The sequence below is a fragment of the Lithobates pipiens genome, unplaced genomic scaffold (assembly GCF_037356315.1).
Source record: "Lithobates pipiens isolate NorthernLeopardFrog02 unplaced genomic scaffold, aLitPip1_a1.2 Scaffold_35, whole genome shotgun sequence".
NCBI classification, from domain to species: Eukaryota; Metazoa; Chordata; class Amphibia; order Anura; family Ranidae; genus Lithobates; species Lithobates pipiens.
Genome location: NW_027507811.1, coordinates 860,521 through 881,215, shown reverse-complemented (window position 1 = coordinate 881,215; position 20,695 = coordinate 860,521). Strand labels below are relative to the sequence as shown.

Here is a 20,695-nt window from a genome sequence, read left to right as displayed (position 1 = left end):
CTGATCAGTCGCAGCCATGGCGCCATCAGTGACATGGTACCTTATGCCTTCTTTATGGAGCGTGCATTGCATCGTGTCATTGATCAAGCTGTGGAGGAGCAGGAGCAGGAAGATGAGGAAGTCGCAATACTGGATGAATTCCCAGGGGGGGCTACTCTATCTGAGACAAGTGAACAACAGGAGTCTGAAGAGGAGTCAGAGGAGGATGGTGGAGGAGGAGCAAGAAGAGCATGCTTTAAACCTTTCTGGGATCCCTGTTGTGCGTGGATGGGGAGAGGAGAATGAAGAGGACGACATTATCCTGGATGATGAGCAGGAGCCAGGCCACCACACCGCTTCAAGTTTAGTGCAAATGGGGGCCTTCATGCTCCATATAAGAAGCATAAGGGTCAAGGACCAGTACTAGGTGGCAACGTACTTAGACCCCGGTACAAACACAAAATGGCGGAAATGTTACCGCCGTCACAGAGGGCTGTCTAAATGGAGCACTTCCAGGCCTTGCTTCGAGAAATGCTGCATTCTGCTTTTGCGTGTGTTGGCAGAGGAGCAATTCCCACTCCCAGAGAAAGAGTTGCGGGTACCAATCCAACAGCGCCTGCAAGAAGAGGGCGGTTTGAAGATGTGTTGGTGACTTCGGATATGAGGTCATTCTTTCAGCCGACCCATCGACAGGTGTCATCCGGATCCAGCATCAGGGAACGCCTAGACCATCAGGTGTCCGACTACATCGGGTTAACGGCTGATGTGGACGCTCTGAGGAGTGATGAACCCCTGGACTACTGGGTGGGCAGGCTTGACCTCTGGCCAGAGGTTGCCCAATTTGCAATCGAACTGTTGGCTTGCCCCTCGTCCAGTGTTCTGTCCGAAAGGACATTCAGCGCAGCAGGGGGGATCGTGACCGATAAGCGTACTCGCCTAGCTCACGACAGTGTTGACTACCTCACATTTCTAAAAATGAATGAGGCATGGATCTCGGAGGAATTCAACACATGTGACCAGTAGACCATGTATATATATATAACTCTATAAACGATTTATTTAATCGAGCACACAGACCTTTTTTCTACCTTTGACTCACTTCCTTTAAAAAAAGCAAACCGTAATATATGACCGTACCCTCCCTTTTGAAGAGGTTGAGCGGTGTGATATTTTTGGGTTCCGCAGCGAGTTGCTGGTATCGGTGCTGGTGTCAGTTCTCTCTCTATCTGGGTGCTGGTGTGGTGTCAGTGCTCTCTATCACGGTGCTGGTGTCAGTGCTCTCTATCACGGTCCTGTTGTCAGTGCTCTCTATCACGGTGCTGGTGTCAGTGCTCTCTATCACGGTGCTGGTGTCAGTGCTCTCTATCATGGTGCTGGTGTCAGTGCTCTCTATCTCTGTGCTGGTGTCAGTGCTTTCTATCATGGTGCTGGTGTGGTGTCAGTGTATTCTCTAACTCGTGCTGGTGTCAGTGCTCTCTATCTCGGTGCTGGTGTGGTGTCAGTGCTCTCTAACTCGGTGCTGGTGTCAGTGCTCTCTATCACAGTGCTGGTGTGGTCTCAGTGCTCTCTATCACGGTGCTGGTGTGGAGTCTGTGCTCTCTATCTCGGTGCTGGTGTGGTCTCAGTGCTCTCTATCCCGCTGCTGGTGTGGTGTCAGTGCTCTCTAACTTGGTGCTGGTGTCAGTGCTCTCTATCACGGTGCTGGTGTGGTGTCAGTGCTCTCTATCTCTGTGCTGGTATTAGTGCTTTCTATCACGGCGCTGGTGTGGTGTCAGTGCTCTCTATCTCGGTGCTGGTGTGGTCTCAGTGCTCTCTATCACGCTGCTGGTGTGGTGTCAGTGCTCTCTATCACGGTGCTGGTGTGGTGTCAGTGCTCTCTATCTCTGTGCTGGTATTAGTGCTTTCTATCATGGTGCTGGTGTGGTGTGAGTGCTCTCTATCTCGTGCTGATGTGGTCTCAGTGCTCTCTATCTCGTGCTGGTGTGGTCTCAGTGCTCTCTATCTCGTGCTGGTGTGGTGTCATTGCTCTCTATCTCAGTGCTGGTGTGGTGTCAGTGCTCTCTATCTCGGTGCTGGTGTCAGTGCTCTCTATCTCGGTGCTGGTGTGGTGTCAGTGCTCTCTATCTCGGTGCTGGTGTCAGTGCTCTCTAACTCGGTGCTGGTGTCAGTGCTCTCTATCTCGGTGCTGGTGTCAGTGCTCTCTATCTCGGTGCTGGTGTGGTGTCAGTGCTCTCTATCTCGGTGCTGGTGTCAGTGCTCTCTATCATGGTGCTGGTGTGGTGTCAGTGCTCTCTAACTCGGTGCTGGTGTCAGTGCTCTCTAACTCGGTGCTGGTGTCAGTGCTCTCTAACTCGGTGCTGGTGTCAGTGCTCTCTATCTCGGTGCTGGTGTCAGTGCTCTCTGTGCTGTGTCAGTGCTCTCTATCACTGTGCTGGTGTCAGTGCTCTCTATCACGGTGCTCTCTATCACTGTGCTGGTGTCAGTGCTCTCTATCCCGGTGCTGGTGTCAGTGCTCTCTATCACGGTGCTGGTGTCAGTGCTCTCTATCACGGTGCTGGTGTCAGTGCTCTCTATCACGGTTCGGTGATCATCTCCTGCACCATCTTCATAGCCTGCCCTGACCTTGCCTCTCCTCCATGGCCTTCATGAGTTCCTGAATTGTCAAAATTTCACAGATAAAAAAAGAATGCTTGTCGTTGTCGATCCCAGATTCACCTCATACATGTGTTATGTCAGTGTCCATGTGGTGGGACTATGTGTGCTCAGCTAGTAAGTATTTTGTGGCTGAAAATATGACCTGGAGGTTTTTAAGGTTCGCCTGCCATTAAAGTCAATGGGGCCCACCGCGAACTTTGCGGTTCTCGAACTTTTGGCCACGTTCGCAGTTCACATTCGCGAAAAGTCCTGTCGGAAGTTCGTCCATCACTACTCCTGAGCTCTTCTACAGCTAACCCACTGTATATTCCTCAAGCATCACCCCCGCTATTCTGCTGGGCCCCTGGCTTGACACCTGCTGAAGCTTTCCCACTTCTTCCTCATCCCCGGCTGGTGAGAAGATTGCTCTGGTACCGGCTCCAGCTTACTAACTGTAGTCTCTGGTAACAAGGTGGATGGCCCCTTAGTGGTGACAGCTTCCCCTCTACCTCCGACCACAACTGGTTCCCCATCTGACTGAACCTTCTCAACTCGGTTGGATTCCAATCCTGCAGTCCCAACCCTGCGCTGCTTCTCTTGCTCCTGGATAGGCCTCAGGCAGCCTAGCAGCCAGGTGTTCCCCCGGGATAGGCAGCTTCCGGTCTAGCAACCCGGGGACATAACACACGTCCACCCAGACAGCCGTCCAGGTGGCACAGAACCCAGATCACATGACTCCACCCAAATACATAGGCTCTCCCAGCAGGCCAAGGGACCAAAGAAACCCCTGACACTTGTCTGAGACACCCCCATCCATTCATAATATGACCTTGATATACCCTTGTCAATCTAGTGCCACCCAGTGACAGAAGAGAAAAGGTGCAGCAATCCAACATTAAAGAGGAATCAGTAGATCTCCTAACAATCAGGAAGGATAACTACCACCTCGCAAACTACATTTATTAGCCACCCTTCCTAAACACCGGGGTGCTACATGTACATTACATACTCCTGACCCCTGCACTATATACTCCATGTTGTACATTACATACTCCTGACCCCTGCACTATATACTCCATGTTGTACATTACATACTCCTGACCCCTGCACCATATACTCCATGTTGTACATTACATACTCCTGACCCCTGCACTATATACTCCGTGTTGTACATTACATACTCCTGACCCCTGCACTATATACTCCGTGTTGTACATTACATACTCCTGACCCCTGCACTATATACTCCGTGTTGTACATTTCATCAGCTGATGTCTAGTAATAATCTTTGTATTTCTATTTTAGTAGATGGACGGGAGATGAGGAAAACCTCAGAGGATTGTCTCACTTTGTCTCCAGACTGTAAAGTAGAAGATGAGGACATCACACAGTATAGTCCAGGAGAAAACCCGACTACCTCAAATGTCCATCCGGCACCACACAGTGTAGATGGACCATCGTATTCCTCTTATCCTGAGGAACCTCAGACTGTGCGGGACGGTGCCGGACCATCGTATTCCTCTTATCCCGAGGAACCTTAGACTGTGCGGGACGGTGCCGGACCATCGTATTCCTCTTATCCCGAGGAACCTCAGACTGTGCGGGACGGTGCCGGACCATCGTATTCCTCTTATCCCGAGGAACCTCAGACTGTGCGGGACGGTGCCGGACCATCGTATTCCTCTTATCCCGAGGAACCTCAGACTGTGCGGGACGGTGCCAGACCATCGTATTCCTCTTATCCTGAGGAACCTCAGACTGTGCGGGATGGTGCCGGACCATCGTATTCCTCTTATCCTGAGGAACCTCAGACTGTGCGGGACGGTGCCGGACCATCGTATTCCTCTTATCCTGAGGAACCTCAGACTGTGCGGGACGGTGCCGGACCTCGGACTGTGAGGGACAGTGCAGTTTTTCCAACAGATAAGAAGTTTCCCTGTTCTGAGTGCGGGAAATGTTTTGCACGTAAGTCCAGACTTTCCATACATCAGAGATCTCACACAGGGGAGAAGCCTTTTTCCTGTCCTGAGTGTGGGAAATGTTTTGCGTGCAAGACCAGGCTTGCCACACATCAGAGATTGCACTCGGCTGAGAAGCCGTATTCCTGTTCTGAGTGTGGGAAATGTTTTTCAGAGAAGTCCACCCTTTACAAACATCAGAGATCTCACACGGGTGAGAAGCCGTATTCCTGTTCTGAGTGCGGGAAATGTTTTTCAGTGAAGAACAGTCTTTTTATACATCAGAGATCTCACACAGGTGAGAAGCCTTATTCCTGTTCTGAGTGTGGGAAATGTTTTTCAGAGAAGTCCGCTCTTTACATACATCAGAGATCTCACACAGGGGAGAAGCCGTATTCCTGTTCTGAGTGCGGGAAATGTTTTTCATTGAAGAACGGTCTTTTTATACATCAGAGATCTCACACGGGGGAGAAGCCGTATTCCTGTTCTGAGTGCGGGAAATGTTTTTCACAGAAGTCCAGTCTTTTAATACATCAGAGATCTCACACGGGTGAGAAGCCGTATTCCTGCCCTGAGTGTGGGAAATTTTTTTCAGAAAAGTCCAGTGTTTTTATACATCAGAGATCGCATACGGGGGAAAAGCCGTATTCCTGTCTTGACTGTGGGAAATGTTTTTCACGGAAGACACATCTTTCCGTACATCTGAAGTCTCACACAGGGGAGAAGCCGTATTCCTGTTCTGAGTGTGGGAAATGTTTTTCAGAGAAGTCTCATCTTTCCGTACATCAGAGATCTCACACTGGGGAGAAGCCATATTCCTGTCCTGAGTGCGGGAAATGTTTTTCAGACAAGTCACATCTTTCTAGACATCTGAAGTCTCACACGGGGGAGAAGCCGTATTCATGTCCTGAGTGCGGGAAATGTTTTTCAGAGAAGTCCACTCTTAAAACACATCAGAGATCTCACACGGGGGAGAAGCCATATTCCTGTCCTGAGTGAGGGAAATGTTCCTCACTGAAGTCCTGTCTTCCTGTACATCAGGGGGTCCCACACAACCCTCGAGGTGTATTAGTGAGTGTGGGAAATGTCTTGTATATGAATGTTGCTGGACATGTGGGGAAGAAGCACCCCCTGATATACACCTCAGATATACTCCATGGCTGATCTTCATCATGGAAGAAACAGTTGATAAGGAGATCAGAGATCACCAAAGACATGGATGAAGTGTTGTACCGTGTCGGCCATTGATAGCAGGAGAAAAATAAAAATGGAGTCATTACCTCTCATTGGCTGAGTACATTTTGTGGGGGAAGATTTCACAGACATTTAGAGATCTATTTTAAAATAAATTGTAGAACGAATGTGACACACATTCATCCAGTCATGACAAATATTGGATCATCGGCTCCATCTAGTGGCAAAAATCTGGCCCTGTGATTTTAATATTGACCATTGATGTAAAACAGAAAATACCACATTTGGCCATTAGATGGCGCTAAGTACCATAGAAATTATCTCCATCTAGTGGCCAAATGCAATCATTTCTATTTAAATTAATGGAAACCATTCGACCAGCACAGCAAATATTCTAATAACGTTCATCTTTCCCCCAATTACACAGAAGGAATGTACTTTCCCCGGGTGAATTTCTATGCAAATGTTTTATGTTTCAAGACACATCACAGGAAGCCCCTCCATGGTTATTAGAGGACAGAATTAAAATTAGACTTGGGAAACTTAACATTAATAAATAACGGGGACCAGATGTCTTACACCCGAGGGTACTTAGGGAACTCAGTCAAGTAATTGCCAGACCATTGTTCCTCATTTTTACTGACAGTCTACAAACTGGAATGGTACCAGCTGATTGGAGAAAAGCCAATGTAGCTCCAATATTTAAAAAGGGCCCAAAATACATCCCTGGGAATTACAGACCAGTCAGCCCAACATCAATAGTATGTCAACTCTTGGAGGGGATGATTAGGGACTATATACAAGATTTTAGTAATGAGAACGCTATCATTAGCAGTAATCAGCATGGATTCATGAAGAATCGTTCTTGACAAACCAATCTACTAACCTTCTATGAGGAGGTGAGTTCCCATCTCAATAAAGGAAGACCCGTAGACGTGGTGTATCTAGATAAAGGAAGGCCCGTAGACGTGGTGTATCTAGATAAAGGAAGGCCCGTAAACGTGGTGTATCTAGATAAAGGAAGGCCCGTAAACATTGTGTATCTAGATAAAGGAAGGCCCGTAGACATGGTGTATCTGGATAAAGGAAGGCCCATAGACGTGGTGTATCTAGATAAAGGAAGGTCTGTATACGTGGTGTATCTAGATAAAGGAAGGCCCGTAGACGTGGTGTATCTAGATAAAGGAAGGCCCGTAGACGTGGTGTATCTAGATAAAGGAAGGTCTGTATACGTGGTGTATATAGATAAAGGAAGGCCCGTAGACGTGGTGTATCTGGATAAAGGAAGGCCCGTAGACGTGGTGTATATAGATAAAGGAAGGTCCGTAGACGTGGTGTATCTAGATAAAGGAAGGCCCGTAGACGTGGTGTATCTAGATAAAGGAAGGCCTGTAGACGTGGTGTATCTGGATAAAGGAAGGTCCGTAGATGTGGTGTATCTAGATAAAGGAAGGCCCGTAGATGTGGTGTATCTAGATAAAGGAAGGCCCGTAGACGTGGTGTATTTGGATTTTGCAAAAACATTTGACACAGTTCCCCATAAACGTTTACTGTATAAAGTAAGGTGGGTTGGCATGGACCATAGGGTGAGTACATGGATTGAAAACTGGCTACAAGGGCGAGTTCAGAGGGTGGTGATAAATGGGGAGTACTCGGAATGGTCGGGGGTGGGTAGTGGGGTCCCCCAGGGTTCTGTGCTGGGACCAATCCTATTTAATTTGTTCATAGATGACCTGGAGGAGGGGGATGGGGGAAACAGCTCAATCTCTGTATTTGCAGACAATACTAAGCTAAGCAGAGCAATAACTTCTCCGCAGGATGTGGAAACCTTCCAAGAAGATCTGAACAGATGAATGGGGGGAGGGGCAACTACATGGCAAATGAGGTTCAATGTAGAAAAATGTAAAATAATGCATTTGGGTGGTAAAAATCTGAAAGCAATCTATAGACTGGGGGGAGGGGAACCTCTTGGGGGGGATGTAGGATGGAGAAGGACCTGGGGGTCCTAGTAGATGATGGGCTCAGCAATGCCAAGCTGCTGCTAACAAAGCAAACAGAATATTGGCATTAAAAAGGGATCAACTCCAGAGATAAAACGATAATTCTCCCCTCTACAAGACTCTGGTCCGGCCGCACCTGGAGTATACTGTCCAGTTCTGGGCACCAGTCCTCAGGAAGGATGTACTGGAAATGGAGCGACTACAAAGAAGGGCAACAAAGCTAATAAAGGGTCTGGAGGATATTAGATATGAGGAAAGGTTGTGAGCTCTGAACTTATTCTCTCTGGAGAAGAGACGCCTGAGAGGGGATATGATTTCATTATATAAATACTGGACTGGTGACCCCACAATATATAAATACCAGACTGGTGACCCCACAATATATAAATACCGGACTGGTGACCCCACAATATATAAATACCGGACTGGTGACCCCACAATATATAAATACCGGACTGGTGACCCCACAATATATAAATACCGGACTGGTGACCCCACAATATACAAATACCGGACTGGTGACCCCACAATATATAAATACCGGACTGGTGACCCCACAATATATAAATACCGGATTGGTGACCCCACAATATATATAAATACCGGACTGGTGACCCCACAATATATAAATACCGGACTGGTGACCCCACAATATATAAATACTGGACTGGTGACCCCACAATATATAAATACTGGACTGGTGACCCCACAATAGGGAGAAAACTTTTTCACAAAAGAGAATTAGAAGAAAAGAGGTTTAATCTTAAACTATGTAGAGGGTTTTTTACTGTAAGAGCGGCAAGGATCACCTGAACGACTGCAACATACATGATATACAATGTAATACTGACATATAATCACACAACATACATGATATACAATGTAATACTGACATATAATCACACAACATACATGATATACAATGTAATACTGACATATAATCACACAACATACATGATATACAATGTAATACTGACATATAATTCACACAACATACATGATATACAATGTAATACTGACATATAATCACACAACATACATGATATACAATGTAATACTGACATATAATCACACATGGGTTGGACTTGTGCCTTTTTTCAACCTCACCTCCTATGTAACTATGAATAGACCCCTAAATGTCAGGAGACGTTTATATAAAGATGGGAAGTATGTATCAGATAAATGAATAGACCTCCCAGCAATGTTATTACCAGGCTGCAGCTAGGGGGAGCTCTAATGTGTGATCCCATCCAGCTCACATTAACCCTTTCACTGTCAGAGATGTTTTTGCACATTTTGGGCCTGAAGATTAGTAAAACCCCCCAAACATATATTATCTGAAAGCCGAGGCCCTGGAGAATAAAATGGTGGTGATGATTAAGGTGTTCCTCGTACACAAACAAACCTTTTATTTCACCAGCGGAAGGACCGACTCACTCCGGGATGCCAAGTGGCCTCTTCTAGGCGTTTACAACATATATATTTCCTCTTCCATAGACAATCCTTGGAGCTTCGTAAAATATCTAAAAGCTCGTTAGCGAGTGACGTCTGCGGGTTTTCTGTCTAATTTATCATCTACTGAACTGCAGACATGTGCACTGCCCCAAAACATGTTCATTTTCATTTCATTTGTTATTTTCGGGGCATTAGTTATGATCGAAATTCATTTTAGAATAAATTTGAAAATCCGGAAGAGGCGAAAATTCAAATTTCAAAAATCTGAAAATAAGAAAGAAAATCCGAAATAATAAGGAATAATAACGAGCTATTAAATTATAGGTATCAGAATTTCCTTTCAAATTTAGCTGTGAACATAATCTATAAGAATTTATCCAAAGTTACGAATTATCCGAAATAACGAATTCCGTCTAAACGAATAACTAATGATAACAAAACAGTTTTTTTAAATTATTATTATTATAAGTTTTTATTATTCGTTACATTTCATTCATTTAGATGCAGCATTTGTTATTTTGGGTAGTTCGTTATTATTTCGGGGTTTCCTCAATTTCGGATTTTAATTCTTTTTGAAATTTCGGATTTTCGTTCTTATTTTCGAATTTCCAAATCTCCACATTATCGATTTTCGAATCTTGGGATTTCCGAATTATCAGAGGGACGGGCTCAGGAGTATATCATATACAGCCTCGTGTATAGAGTGCAGTGGTCAGGAGTATATCATATACAGCCCCGTGTATAGGGTGCAGTGGTCAGGAGTATATCATATACAGCCCCGTGTATAGAGTGCAGTGGTCAGGAGTATATCATATACAGCCCTGTGTATAGAGTGCAGTGGTCAGGTAAAGTAGAGTATTAGAACCATGCCAGTCATACAGTCACTAGTAGGGATGAGCTTCGTGTTCGAACATCGGCTGTTCGCCCGTTCGGCGAATTCCGAACGTTATGGGCCGTTCGTGCCAAATTCGTGTGGCGCTCATGGCCCACAATGCACTGCGATGGCGCAGTGCATTGCTGGCTCATGATTGGCCAAGCATGCACTGTGACCCAGCATGCTTGGCCAATCACAGTGCCGGCAGCAAGGAGAGCCATGATTGGCCACAGGTAGGATGCCTATGGCCAATCATAGCTCAGGCTGTGTAGTACACGCCCCACACTATATAAGGCCGCCAGCGCGGCGGCCTTGTGTAGTGTGTTGGCATCTGTAGCAGTTAGTGGGTGTTCTGTGTACCTTCAACACAGTATACACCGATCGTTATCGGCAGATTTTTCGTTCTTGCTCTTCTGTAGTGGTTGTTGTCTGCGTGCCCTGACCGCAGTATACACCGCTATATTCACCTATATAGCAAACTATCTTGCTCGTTTTAAATAGAGCTTGCAGTCAGCGGTAGGAGATTGTGCGTGCTGTCTGCGTGCTCTGAACCCAGTATACACCGCTATATCCACCTATATAGCAAACTATCTTGCTCGTTTTAAATAGAGCTTGCAGTCAGTGTTAGGAGATTGTGCGTGCTGTCTGCGTGCTCTGAACCCAGTATACACCGCTATATCCACCTATATAGCAAACTATCTTGCTCGTTTTAAATAGAGCTTGCAGTCAGCGGTAGGAGATTGTGCGTGCTGTCTGCATGCTCTGAACCCAGTATACACCGCTATATCCACCTATATAGCAAACTATCTTGCTCGTTTTAAATAGAGCTTGCAGTCAGTGTTAGGAGATTGTGCGTGCTGTCTGCATGCTCTGAACCCAGTATACACCGCTATATCCACCTATATAGCAAACTATCTTGCTCGTTTTAAATAGAGCTTGCAGTCAGCGGTAGGAGATTGTGCGTGCTGTCTGCGTGCTCTGACCTGTCCTGAGAGAGTGAGAGCTTCCAGAGAGCTGGAGGAGGAGTGGGAGCTGATGGCGTCAGCCAGCCCAGGTCCGGGGCCCTCTTCCCGGCCTGGGACCGTGGTTCATCCCCCTGGAGCGAAAGACCTCTCCAGGGAGGAAAGACTGTTCCTGCAAACGCAGTTTGAGCTGCTGGACTGGACCTGGGCCCAGTCGGGAGAGGACCCCGGGAGGATGCAGAAGCGCCGGACAAGGATCAAAGTCCTTGTACAGAAGGCCACGGTGGCCTATGTACTGAAGTCGGAGAGGCTAGCGGACCTGCGGAACCGCAGAGACCGCTCAGCCAGTAGCAGTAGCAGTACCATTGAAGGCCTGAAACATGAGTGCAGAGACCTGTGGCGGCTGCTGGGCGGTCTCTACGAAAGCGGAGTTGGTGAGAGGGGCTTCCTCTTCGAAGTGAAAAAAGAGCTCCTGAGAGCAAGCCAGGAGGGATCCCAGGCAGCCAGGAGGAGAGGCTCTTACCAGAAAGCGTTGCTGGAAATGGAGGAGAAGCTGCGAACCCCGGTGGAGGAAGTAGTCTCGATGGGTGAGGAAGATCAGCGCCCCGAGGTGGAGACCAGCCGGGTGAGCGTGGCCCCTGGAGCCGTAGGTGCGGAGGGTCCCCGGATCCCTGTTGTTTCACCTGCTCTGCCAGAAGCTGTGAAGCAGGTAGATCCGGGTAGGGCACCCCATGATGCGCAGGGAAGCTCCGGGGGAGAGGCAAGTCAGACGGAACAGCATGGAAGGAAGCTGGTGGTGGTCCTCACTAGAGGCCACCCGGAGGGACCTGTAAAGGCTGGTGGCCGGAGGTTGGTGGACGACGTTGCTGTGCGGCCCCCCCAGTGGCCCCGATCGAGCCCGCAGCATCCGAGACAGTGCGAGGGGTGCCGACCGTAATGCCGGCCCCCGCCGCGGCCGCATGTAGTGAGGGGGAGGTGCCGGCAAGCTCGGACTATGTTCAGAAGGAACATTGTGGACAGACATCCATTGCAGACACTAGGGAAGGTGGGGGCGGGGAGTTGGATGTGTCACTTCCTGTTTCCGGGAGTGTGGCCGGAAGTGACCTCCGTGACCCGGAAGTGCCGCTCGTGGTGGCCCCGGAGGTCGCGGAAATGTGTGCTGAGGAGGTGGGGACACCCCGGGCCTTGGCAGCCGATTCTCCTGCTCCCTTAGGCCAGGTGAGAGCTCTGGGAGTCTCGGGGACTCTGCCTTGGGTGCCCCAGAATCTTCCGGTGAAGCTTTACCCGGTAAGCAAACAAGTTGGGGGGAGTCCCCTATGGGGGAGCTAGGGGGAGAATGCCCGGCCCTAAGCTTTATCAGGGAGCTGGAGGGGTCTCAGCGGCAGGAGCAGGATATGGCTCAGGAGATGGAGGTGGCTTCCTCTCAAGCCTCCGCCGCTGTGGGGGGTGTGACTACGTCTCCATCTATGGAGGTGGTTAGGAGCAAGGTGCCTATTTGGAAGAGGGTAGAGGGTGGGAGTGGGGGGGGGGGGCGTGTGCTGCTCCGTCAGAGCCCATGGGCTCGTCTCAGCGGGGGTCTAGCCCTTCCCCCACAGTCCCGAATCCCATCTTGGGCACGCAGGAAGAGGCAAACCTCTTAGGTGCCCTGAAAGCTGGGCGCTCATTTGCCCAGGTGGCAGGTTCCTCTGTCCCTCTGGGCCCCCTGTATGGCCAGTTTGGTGCCCAGAACTTCAGGGCCCCCCCTGAGGAGCAGCTCCAGGGAGCGCAGGCTTGGTCAAGGGGTACAGGGGGTCCGGAAAGGCGCAGGCGGAATGTGATGCAGCTCAGGTGGGAGGGGACGTCCGCGTGTCCCAGTAGGGGTCAAGTAATTGACTACCTGCTGGGATTGCGCTTTAAAGTTTCTGACTTGTTCGCGGTCATACATCCCGCGAACAGCAAGGAGTTCGGTGTGAGCTTCGTCTCCGTGGTCTCTATGGAGCTTTTCCTGACCCTGTACGAGATCGTCAGGAAGTCAGATCCATGGAAAGGTTTCCGTGTAGTGCCTCTTTCGAGGCAAGAGGAGATAAAAAACGTGACCGTCTTGGTTAGAAACGAGTCCCTTCCTCCTGAGGACATCGCAGCCTGGCTGGCGCGGTATCGGCAGCTCCAGACAGGGTTGAGGAAGAATTTGGACGAGCGCGGGGTCTGGACGGGTGCTTGGTTGGTCAGGATCCGGCTCAAGCGCCACAACAATACCGTGGCGCATGTACCCGGGAACGCATTCATAGGGAGAGACCGGATCCTGGTCTTCTACCCTGGCCAGCCCCATCGGTGTTTCAAATGTGGCAGTCCCGCACACCTTAGCGCGGACTGCACTATGCCTCGCTGCGTGAGGTGTAATGGCTTCGGCCACTCACCTGAGGGTTGCAACCTCTGTGGGGAAATGGGGCACCCTTTCAGCCGCTGCCCCAAGGCTTTTATGGGGTGCCAGGCTGAGGGGAGTGCTCTAGGCCCGGAGGGTGGGCGGGTCCCTAGACAAAGTGGGGATCCCAATCCTTCTGGGCCACAGAATGAGGGTGCCCCCCTCCCTCAAAGGGTCAGACCCCCCAGGCGTGAGCAGGGGGCAGGCACTGCATCGGCAGGTATGTCAGTAAGTTCCCCGGCCCCGTCCGGCCCTGTGCCCGACGGGGCGACGGTAGGAAAGCCAGCTGAGAAACAGGCTAAACCTAAAAAGCCCTCTGTTAAAAAACATCCTCCCCCCTCCCCCGGTTCCCCCTTCCCCTCCCCCCCTCTTGTTTCCCCCCTCCCTGCCTCCCCTTCCCATCCCCTACCACCTTCCTCTTCTTCCCCTCCCCCACCCGTTTCTTCCCCCCCAGATGTACCGCGTCCGCCTCCGGATCCGGCAGCCCTCCTTATGCCTCCTCCCGCCACTACGGAGATAGTGGGTGGTCGGCCCGGGGGGGGGGGGTGTCCCAATGGACACCTGAGGTGGGTAAGGGGGTGAATAAGCGCCCCAAAGACGTATCTAGTGGGAGGTCAGACGGAGGGAGCTAAAAAGCGGAAGAGGAGGGGCCTGCGGAAGGAGGGTGGCGAGGACCCCCAGCCTAGCACCAGTCTGGGGGTGGGTGGGGGTCCCTCGCTCGCCCAATGGAACCGTTTCGGGGTCTTGTCCTCTGACTCTGAGGAGGATTGACCTAGGTATGCAATATAGAGAGGAACGTAAACTTTAATCACTAAGGATGACGGTACCCGCTCCAATATGCCTTGCGACGATTAATGTTGCAAGTGTGCGTTCTGTGGCGGCTAGGTTTTCAGCCTTTGATTTTCTCGCCGCGTTTAAGCCGACATTTTGTTTTTGCAAGAGACCTGGCTGGCATCTGTGGCAGAGATGCACCTAGAAAAGAGGGAGTGGAGATATGGGCCCTCCCTCTGGTCTCTTGCGGCTGAGCCCTGCAGTGGTGTTGCGGTCCTTTTTAAGACCGGTTCGGTGGCTTGTCGACGAGTGATTGAATTAGAAATTGGTAGGTGTTTGATTGTGGATGCAGTCGTGAGAGGGGAATTTCTCCGCCTCATAAATTTCTATGGTCCCCAGTCACGGAGAGGGAGGAAGGACCTTCTTACGCTGCTGAAACCATACCTGTTTACATCCCAGCAGGTGGTCTTTGGTGGTGACTTTAACTTAGTCACCAGGTCAAAGGACCGGGCAGGCACCTCAGGCCCTCTGGGATATGATAGTATTTTTTTGAATCGCATAGTGAGGGAGGCCGGGTTGGTTGATGTGCACGTTCGCCACTTCCCCAACCTCACTGGTTTCACATACTCCAGAGGTAGTAGCAAGAGTAGATTAGATAGGTTTTTTTTGAAGGGGGACTCGTCCTTTGCAGCTCCTGTGCTGCATGCGGTCGAGTTTTCCGATCACTGTATGGTGTCGGTCACTCTGAATGTGGCAGACACCCCTCAGAAGGGTAGGGGCCTGTGGCGACTAAATGGGTCGCTACTTGAGGACCCTGAAGTCAGGTCGGCCCATGAAGACTTCTTTATGGAACAAGCTTCACTCCTTAAGAGCGGCTGCTCTCGCCAGGAATGGTGGGAAGTAGTGAAGAAGAGGTCGGAAGGCTTCTTCCGTGAAGTCTCTGGTCGTTGGGCAGCTTCCCGGTACCAGGCCTACCAGAAGTTGCGCAGGCGGCTTGACCGCTTGGTTTCTGATGGTGGCCCTCAGGACCAGATTTCAGATCCAAGGCTTCAGATGAAGGAGTGTCAGTATGACCATCTCGCCTCCCTGGTTCTTGAGAGGGATTACGGGAAGTTCACCAACCCAGACCCCTACAAGAGCTGTGGTGACACGGTGAGTGGGACGGTTATACACGGACTGAGGGATCCCTCGGGTTCTTTGGTGAGGTCCAGGCCAGGAATCCTGGGGATCGTCAGAGCCCACTTTTCGGACATCCTGAGGAAAAAGCCTTTGGACCTGGAAAAGGCCAAGAAATTTCTTGATGAGACTCCACTTGAGGTGAGGTCTGACCCCCTTGGCTCTTTGACAGAAGAGATCTCAGTGGCCGAAGTTGAGCAGGCCATAGACTCTTTGTCCCTAAAGAAGTCGCCGGGTCCTGATGGGTTCACGGCGGAGTTCTACAGGACCTTTAAGGGCATCTTGGCTCCTTGTCTGAGGGAGGTGTTCAGCGAGTGTTTGGCATCCGGCCTGCTTCCTCCCTCGATGAGAAGGTCGGCCTTGATCCTTCTGTCAAAGGGGAAAGATCCGTCCCTGGTGGAGAATTGGCACCCTATCGCCCTTCTCTCCACGGATAGAAAGATCTTGGCAAAGATACTATTTGTGCGTATGTCTGCAGTTGCAGGCAAGCTGCTGTCTGTTTCCCAGCACTGCACAGTTCCTGGCCGCAGCACCTTTAGTGCTGTCCTTAACGTCCGGGAGGCTGTGGAAAGGTGCAGGGCAACTGGTGACGGGCGGTATCTGTTGGCATTGGACCAGGCGAAAGCTTTTGACCGGGTGGACCATGAGTACCTCTGGCTTCTCCTGGGGAGATACGGTCTGCCTGATCAATTCATCGATTGGCTCAGAGTTTTGTACAGGGGGGCTGAGAGCTTCCCTCTTGTCAATGGTTGGGTGGGTCCTACCTTTTCGGTGGACTCTGGTGTTAGGCAGGGCTGCCCGCTGAGTCCCCTGCTCTATGTCTTTGCGGTTGACCCCTTCATAAGGAGGCTAGACTGCGGACACCTGAGGGGGGTCCAGGCGGAGCCCTGCAGTGGCCCGGACAAGGCGGTAAGGGTGGTGGCCTATGCGTACGACGTCTCGGTAGTGGTGGCTAGCCGAAAGGAGGCCCAGTTTGTGGAAACACAGATTGGAGATTACTCCGAGGCGTCCGGCTCGTTTGTCAACTGGACTAAGAGTGAAGTTCTCTGGTTGGGGAGGGAGGGTGAGCAGTTTGCCCTCCCGGACGTGTTCCCCGCGCCCCGGCCGGAAATTAGGATTCTGGGCATTCATTTTGGCCAGGGTGATTATCCCAAACTAAACTGAGAGCGCAGGCTGGTGAGTGCCACCCAAAAGGTTAATGCCTGGAAGGGCTGGATGCTGTCACTGAGGGAAAGGGTGAGTCTGGTCAAAACCTATTTGCTTCCTGAATTCCTCTTTGTCAGCTACGTTTGTCTTCTGCCAAGATCGCTCTGCGGTCTGTTCTTCCTGCTTTTGTGGGGAAACAGGCTGAATCTGATAAAGAGGGAGGTCACGTACCAACAGAGGAGGCAGGGTGGGTTGGACATGATTAATCCCACGTTTTTTTTTACTGTGGTGTTTCTTAAGTTCAACCTACAATCCATTTTTCAGGACGAACCCTCTCTGTAGGAGCGCTCATGTAAGAACTGGTTTCTGGTTTTCCTGAGTGGGTGGGAGGGGGGTGGTCGCCCCGGTGATCTACGGAGATCTCATGGGTACCTCCCCGCCTATGTTCCAACAGCCCTAAAGGTACTGAGGCGGTGGAGGATAACGGCCCTGGAGGTGGGCTCATTGGGTCGGCGCAAGCTGTACCTACAGGTCATGACCTCAGACTTTTTGAGACCCCTAGCCTTAAGGGATTGTCCGGACAGGGTTCTTAGGGAGGGATTAGCCCTCCTGAATTCCAACAGAATTCCGGCCAAGTTCTGCGATCTTGCATGGAGGGCGTTCCACGGACGGCTCTATGTGAGGTCGAATTTAAAGTACCGGAGTCTTGAGGACAGGGGCTGTCCTCGTCCCGAGTGTGGAGGGGCACTGGAGACCATGGACCACTTTTTGGTTGAGTGCCCTTTCAACTTGGAGGTTCTGGGGGAGGTTGGGGATGCCATTGGCTATCCCCGTCTCCGGGCCCTTACCTATTCTGAGAGGGTGTATGGTGACTTCAGGGCCCGGAGGGGTTATGAGTTGTCGTCACTGTTTTTAGTTAGTATAATTTGCCTTTATTACACCTGCCACGTGCGGTGCTTAGTGTCCACTAGGGGCAAGTTCCTGCCCGTGCATGAGGTGGCGGGTGATGTCTTTCGGGAGTTGGTGAAGGTGAGGTATCTTGAGGGAGAAAGAACGGGCTGCGTGGAATAATGGACAGGGCACTTGAGGCAGAACAGAGGCAGGAAGAGGAGGACTTCCTTGCCTCTCAAGGCCCCCTTTATCCAGACAGTGTTCCTGCTGAGCCACCCATCACACAGGAAGAGGAGGAGGAGGATGATTGTGTCAGCATGGAGGTGGAGGCTGGCACTCAGCAACAGCAGCAGTCTTGTAGGGATGATTTACAGTCCCAAGAAACCCGTGGACTTGTACATGGCTGGGAGGAGGTAGCTGCGGATCATGTTGTCCTTAGTGACCCAGAGGACTCCGGACCGAATGCCTCAGCTAACCTACGCTGCATGGCCTCCCTGATCCAGCAAAGCCTGCGGAAGGATCCTCGTATTCTTCGGATCAAGGAGAGGCACCATTACTGGCTGGCCACTCTCCTTGATCCCCGGTACAAGGGAAAGGTTGCCGACCTTATCTTGCCATCGCAGAGGGAGCAGAGGATGAGACATCTCCGGGAGGCCTTGCAGAAAGGTCTGTGCAACGCGTTCCCAGAGATTGGGAGGTTACAAACTCCTGGTCCTGGACAACTTGTTGCTGAGGCATCGGTCAGAAGGAGCGGTGGAGAAGGTGGCCGTCTGACCGATGCTTTCAGACAATTTTTTAGTCCGCAGCCCCAAGGTATGATCGGTTCCAGCAACCATCGCCAGCGTCTGATTTACATGGTGCAGGAATACCTAGGGGCAAGGTCAGACTTGGACACCTTTCCCACCGAAAATCCTCTGGCTTACTGGGTCTTGAGGATGGATCACTGGCCAGAGCTTGCACAGTATGCAATTGAGCTACTGGCCTGTCCTGCACCCATCGTTCTTTCGGAACGAACCTTCAGTGCTGCTGGTTGCTTTGTAACTGATCACAGGGTGCGCCTGTCCACCGACTCGGTTGATCGACTGACCTTCATAAAGATGAATCAGTCTTGGATCACCCACAGCTACCAAGCACCTGAAGCTGATGTAACCGAATAATTTTTTTTTTAAATATCACATCCCTTCAAGACTGCCTATGCTGATGCTGAGTGACTGTCCTGTTATGTTGATTGTCTATCCTCTTCCTCCTCCGCTGATATGTTGGAAGAACATTTTTGGTTCTGGGTGATGCCATCAGCCCAATTTTTTTGTTTAACAGGGGCGTTTAATTACAATTTTTGATGCAATGCTTTGCAGCAGGGCTAATTCCTGCACTACAACTAGAGTATATGGGAGAGCTTGCAGTGTCGTGGCACCAGCACCAGTGCCTAAGGCCCAATTTTTCTACCCCTGTTTAACAGGGACATGTAATTACAATTCTTGATATAATATTCAACAGGAGGGCCCGTTCCTGTGCCCACCCAGAGTAACTGTAAGGACTTATAGTGTTGTGGCACCAGCACCACAACCACCAAAGGTCAATTTTTCTACCACTGTTCAACAATGGCATGTAATTACAATTCTTGATATAATCGTTCACAGCAGGGCTCTCCAGTGCCCACCAAGAGTCACTTTGAGGGCTTACAATGTTGTGGCAAAACCAACACCTTGTTCCGCCATTTCTGCAGAGCATATAGGGCAGGCCCCTACTTTCAAACATCCAATTTACAAACATCTCCTACTTGCAAACGGAAGGAGACAACAGGAAGTGAGATGAAAAAAGACGGACGACAAAACAAATTATACAGGGGTGATAACCCTTCCCTATGTTTTCCAAAAAGCTTAAAAATAGTTTTTTTGACTGGAGCTACACTTTAAAAATGTACCAGTTGAAAATGACAAACAGATTCAACTTAACACAACAAACCTACACAGTCCCTGTCTTGTTTGCACCGCCTGTATACTGCTGTTCTGAGTATATAGGGCCTGGGGGCCACACGCATTTCCTTTTTTTAATATGGGTACGGGGTTCCCCTTAATATGCGTACAAGACCCAAATAGGCTGGTAATGGGCAGGGAGGGTTACCCATGCCATTTTTCTCAATGATTTTCATCCATATTGCAGGAACCAGATATAAGATTAAAACCGCAAGCAGTTTTCAATGATGTTATTTCAGTTTAATGCCATTTTGTGCAGGGACTGTTCTAAACACGGGAAACACGGGGCACTTCACAGGCATACTACAGACACCCCCCAGGCACCATATTTAAAGGAATATTTCACTTTTTTTTTTTACTTTAATCGTCATTAAAATCAGTGCTCCCGCCAAAACGGCCATTTTTAAAACTGGCCATTATAATCTTCTCCGTTACCATCTGGAATCTGTTGTCGTGAGACCGACGCCCATGTAAGGATCAAGGTATGTGGAAACAAAATGGTTGACAGTATGTTATACTAAATACTTGTCTCTCTCTATCCTTCTCAGTAAAATAAGGACTCATCATCATCTTTAGTCACGTACGCATAAGGAGAGGCCGCATCAGCCCTAAAAAGCAGTCTACGCCCAGAAGATTGTCTTATCAGCTGATAACACCCGGAGAATTGCCTTTTCTTTGCAAAATGTTGTTTTTTTTACATTGCTGATGCTTGCCTTTTTCTGTCTATAAAAGAGATGTAATACAGAGCCTCAGAGTCAGAGTTAAGCACGGACTTCTGAGCAGAAATACTGAATACCTCCGTGTCTCTTTGCTTAGATAAGAACTCTAACTAACAATTGGGAAACGGTAACATAACCTGACAAATAGGTGACTTGTTGAGGTCACACCTAACATTTCTGGCGCCGCGAACAGGGACCTGCAGAAAGAAACTACAAGAGGCGAACGAACATAAGGACGGAACAAAGAGGTCGGGCACATCAAGAACCACAGACAAATCCTGCGCAGGTAAGAAAAGCTTTATTTTCTTATAAACTCTGTGCTTCTTAGATTTGTGCCCACCTGATCTGTCTGAATTGTTCTTCAGGTAAACACCAACCTCTGTAGTAAGCAGGTCTTGAACTTAATATTTTGGCTTATGTTACCGTTGTTTCTTGTCTGTCTACTTGTCATCTGTCTGTTGTGAATGAAATAAGCCCTGTTTGTATGGTGTGAATTGAAACATATATCATCCCAATGGGTAACGGAATGCGCCCTTAACTCGTAAGAGTACTTTGGGGG

General features: G+C 49.7%; 2 protein-coding genes across 2 annotated transcripts in view; both read left to right on the top strand.

Annotated features, from left to right (window-relative positions):
* LOC143956057 (uncharacterized) overlaps positions 1-20,695 on the top strand; it is a 143,404-nt gene that overhangs the window by 86,109 nt on the left and 36,600 nt on the right. The gene's annotated exons all lie outside the window — the stretch shown is intronic.
* Positions 1-20,695, top strand: part of LOC143955428 (uncharacterized) — a 231,063-nt gene that overhangs the window by 184,357 nt on the left and 26,011 nt on the right. The window contains 1 exon segment of the mRNA XM_077465476.1: positions 4,155-5,567. Within this exon segment, the coding sequence (XP_077321602.1) occupies positions 4,155-5,567 (1,413 nt within the window).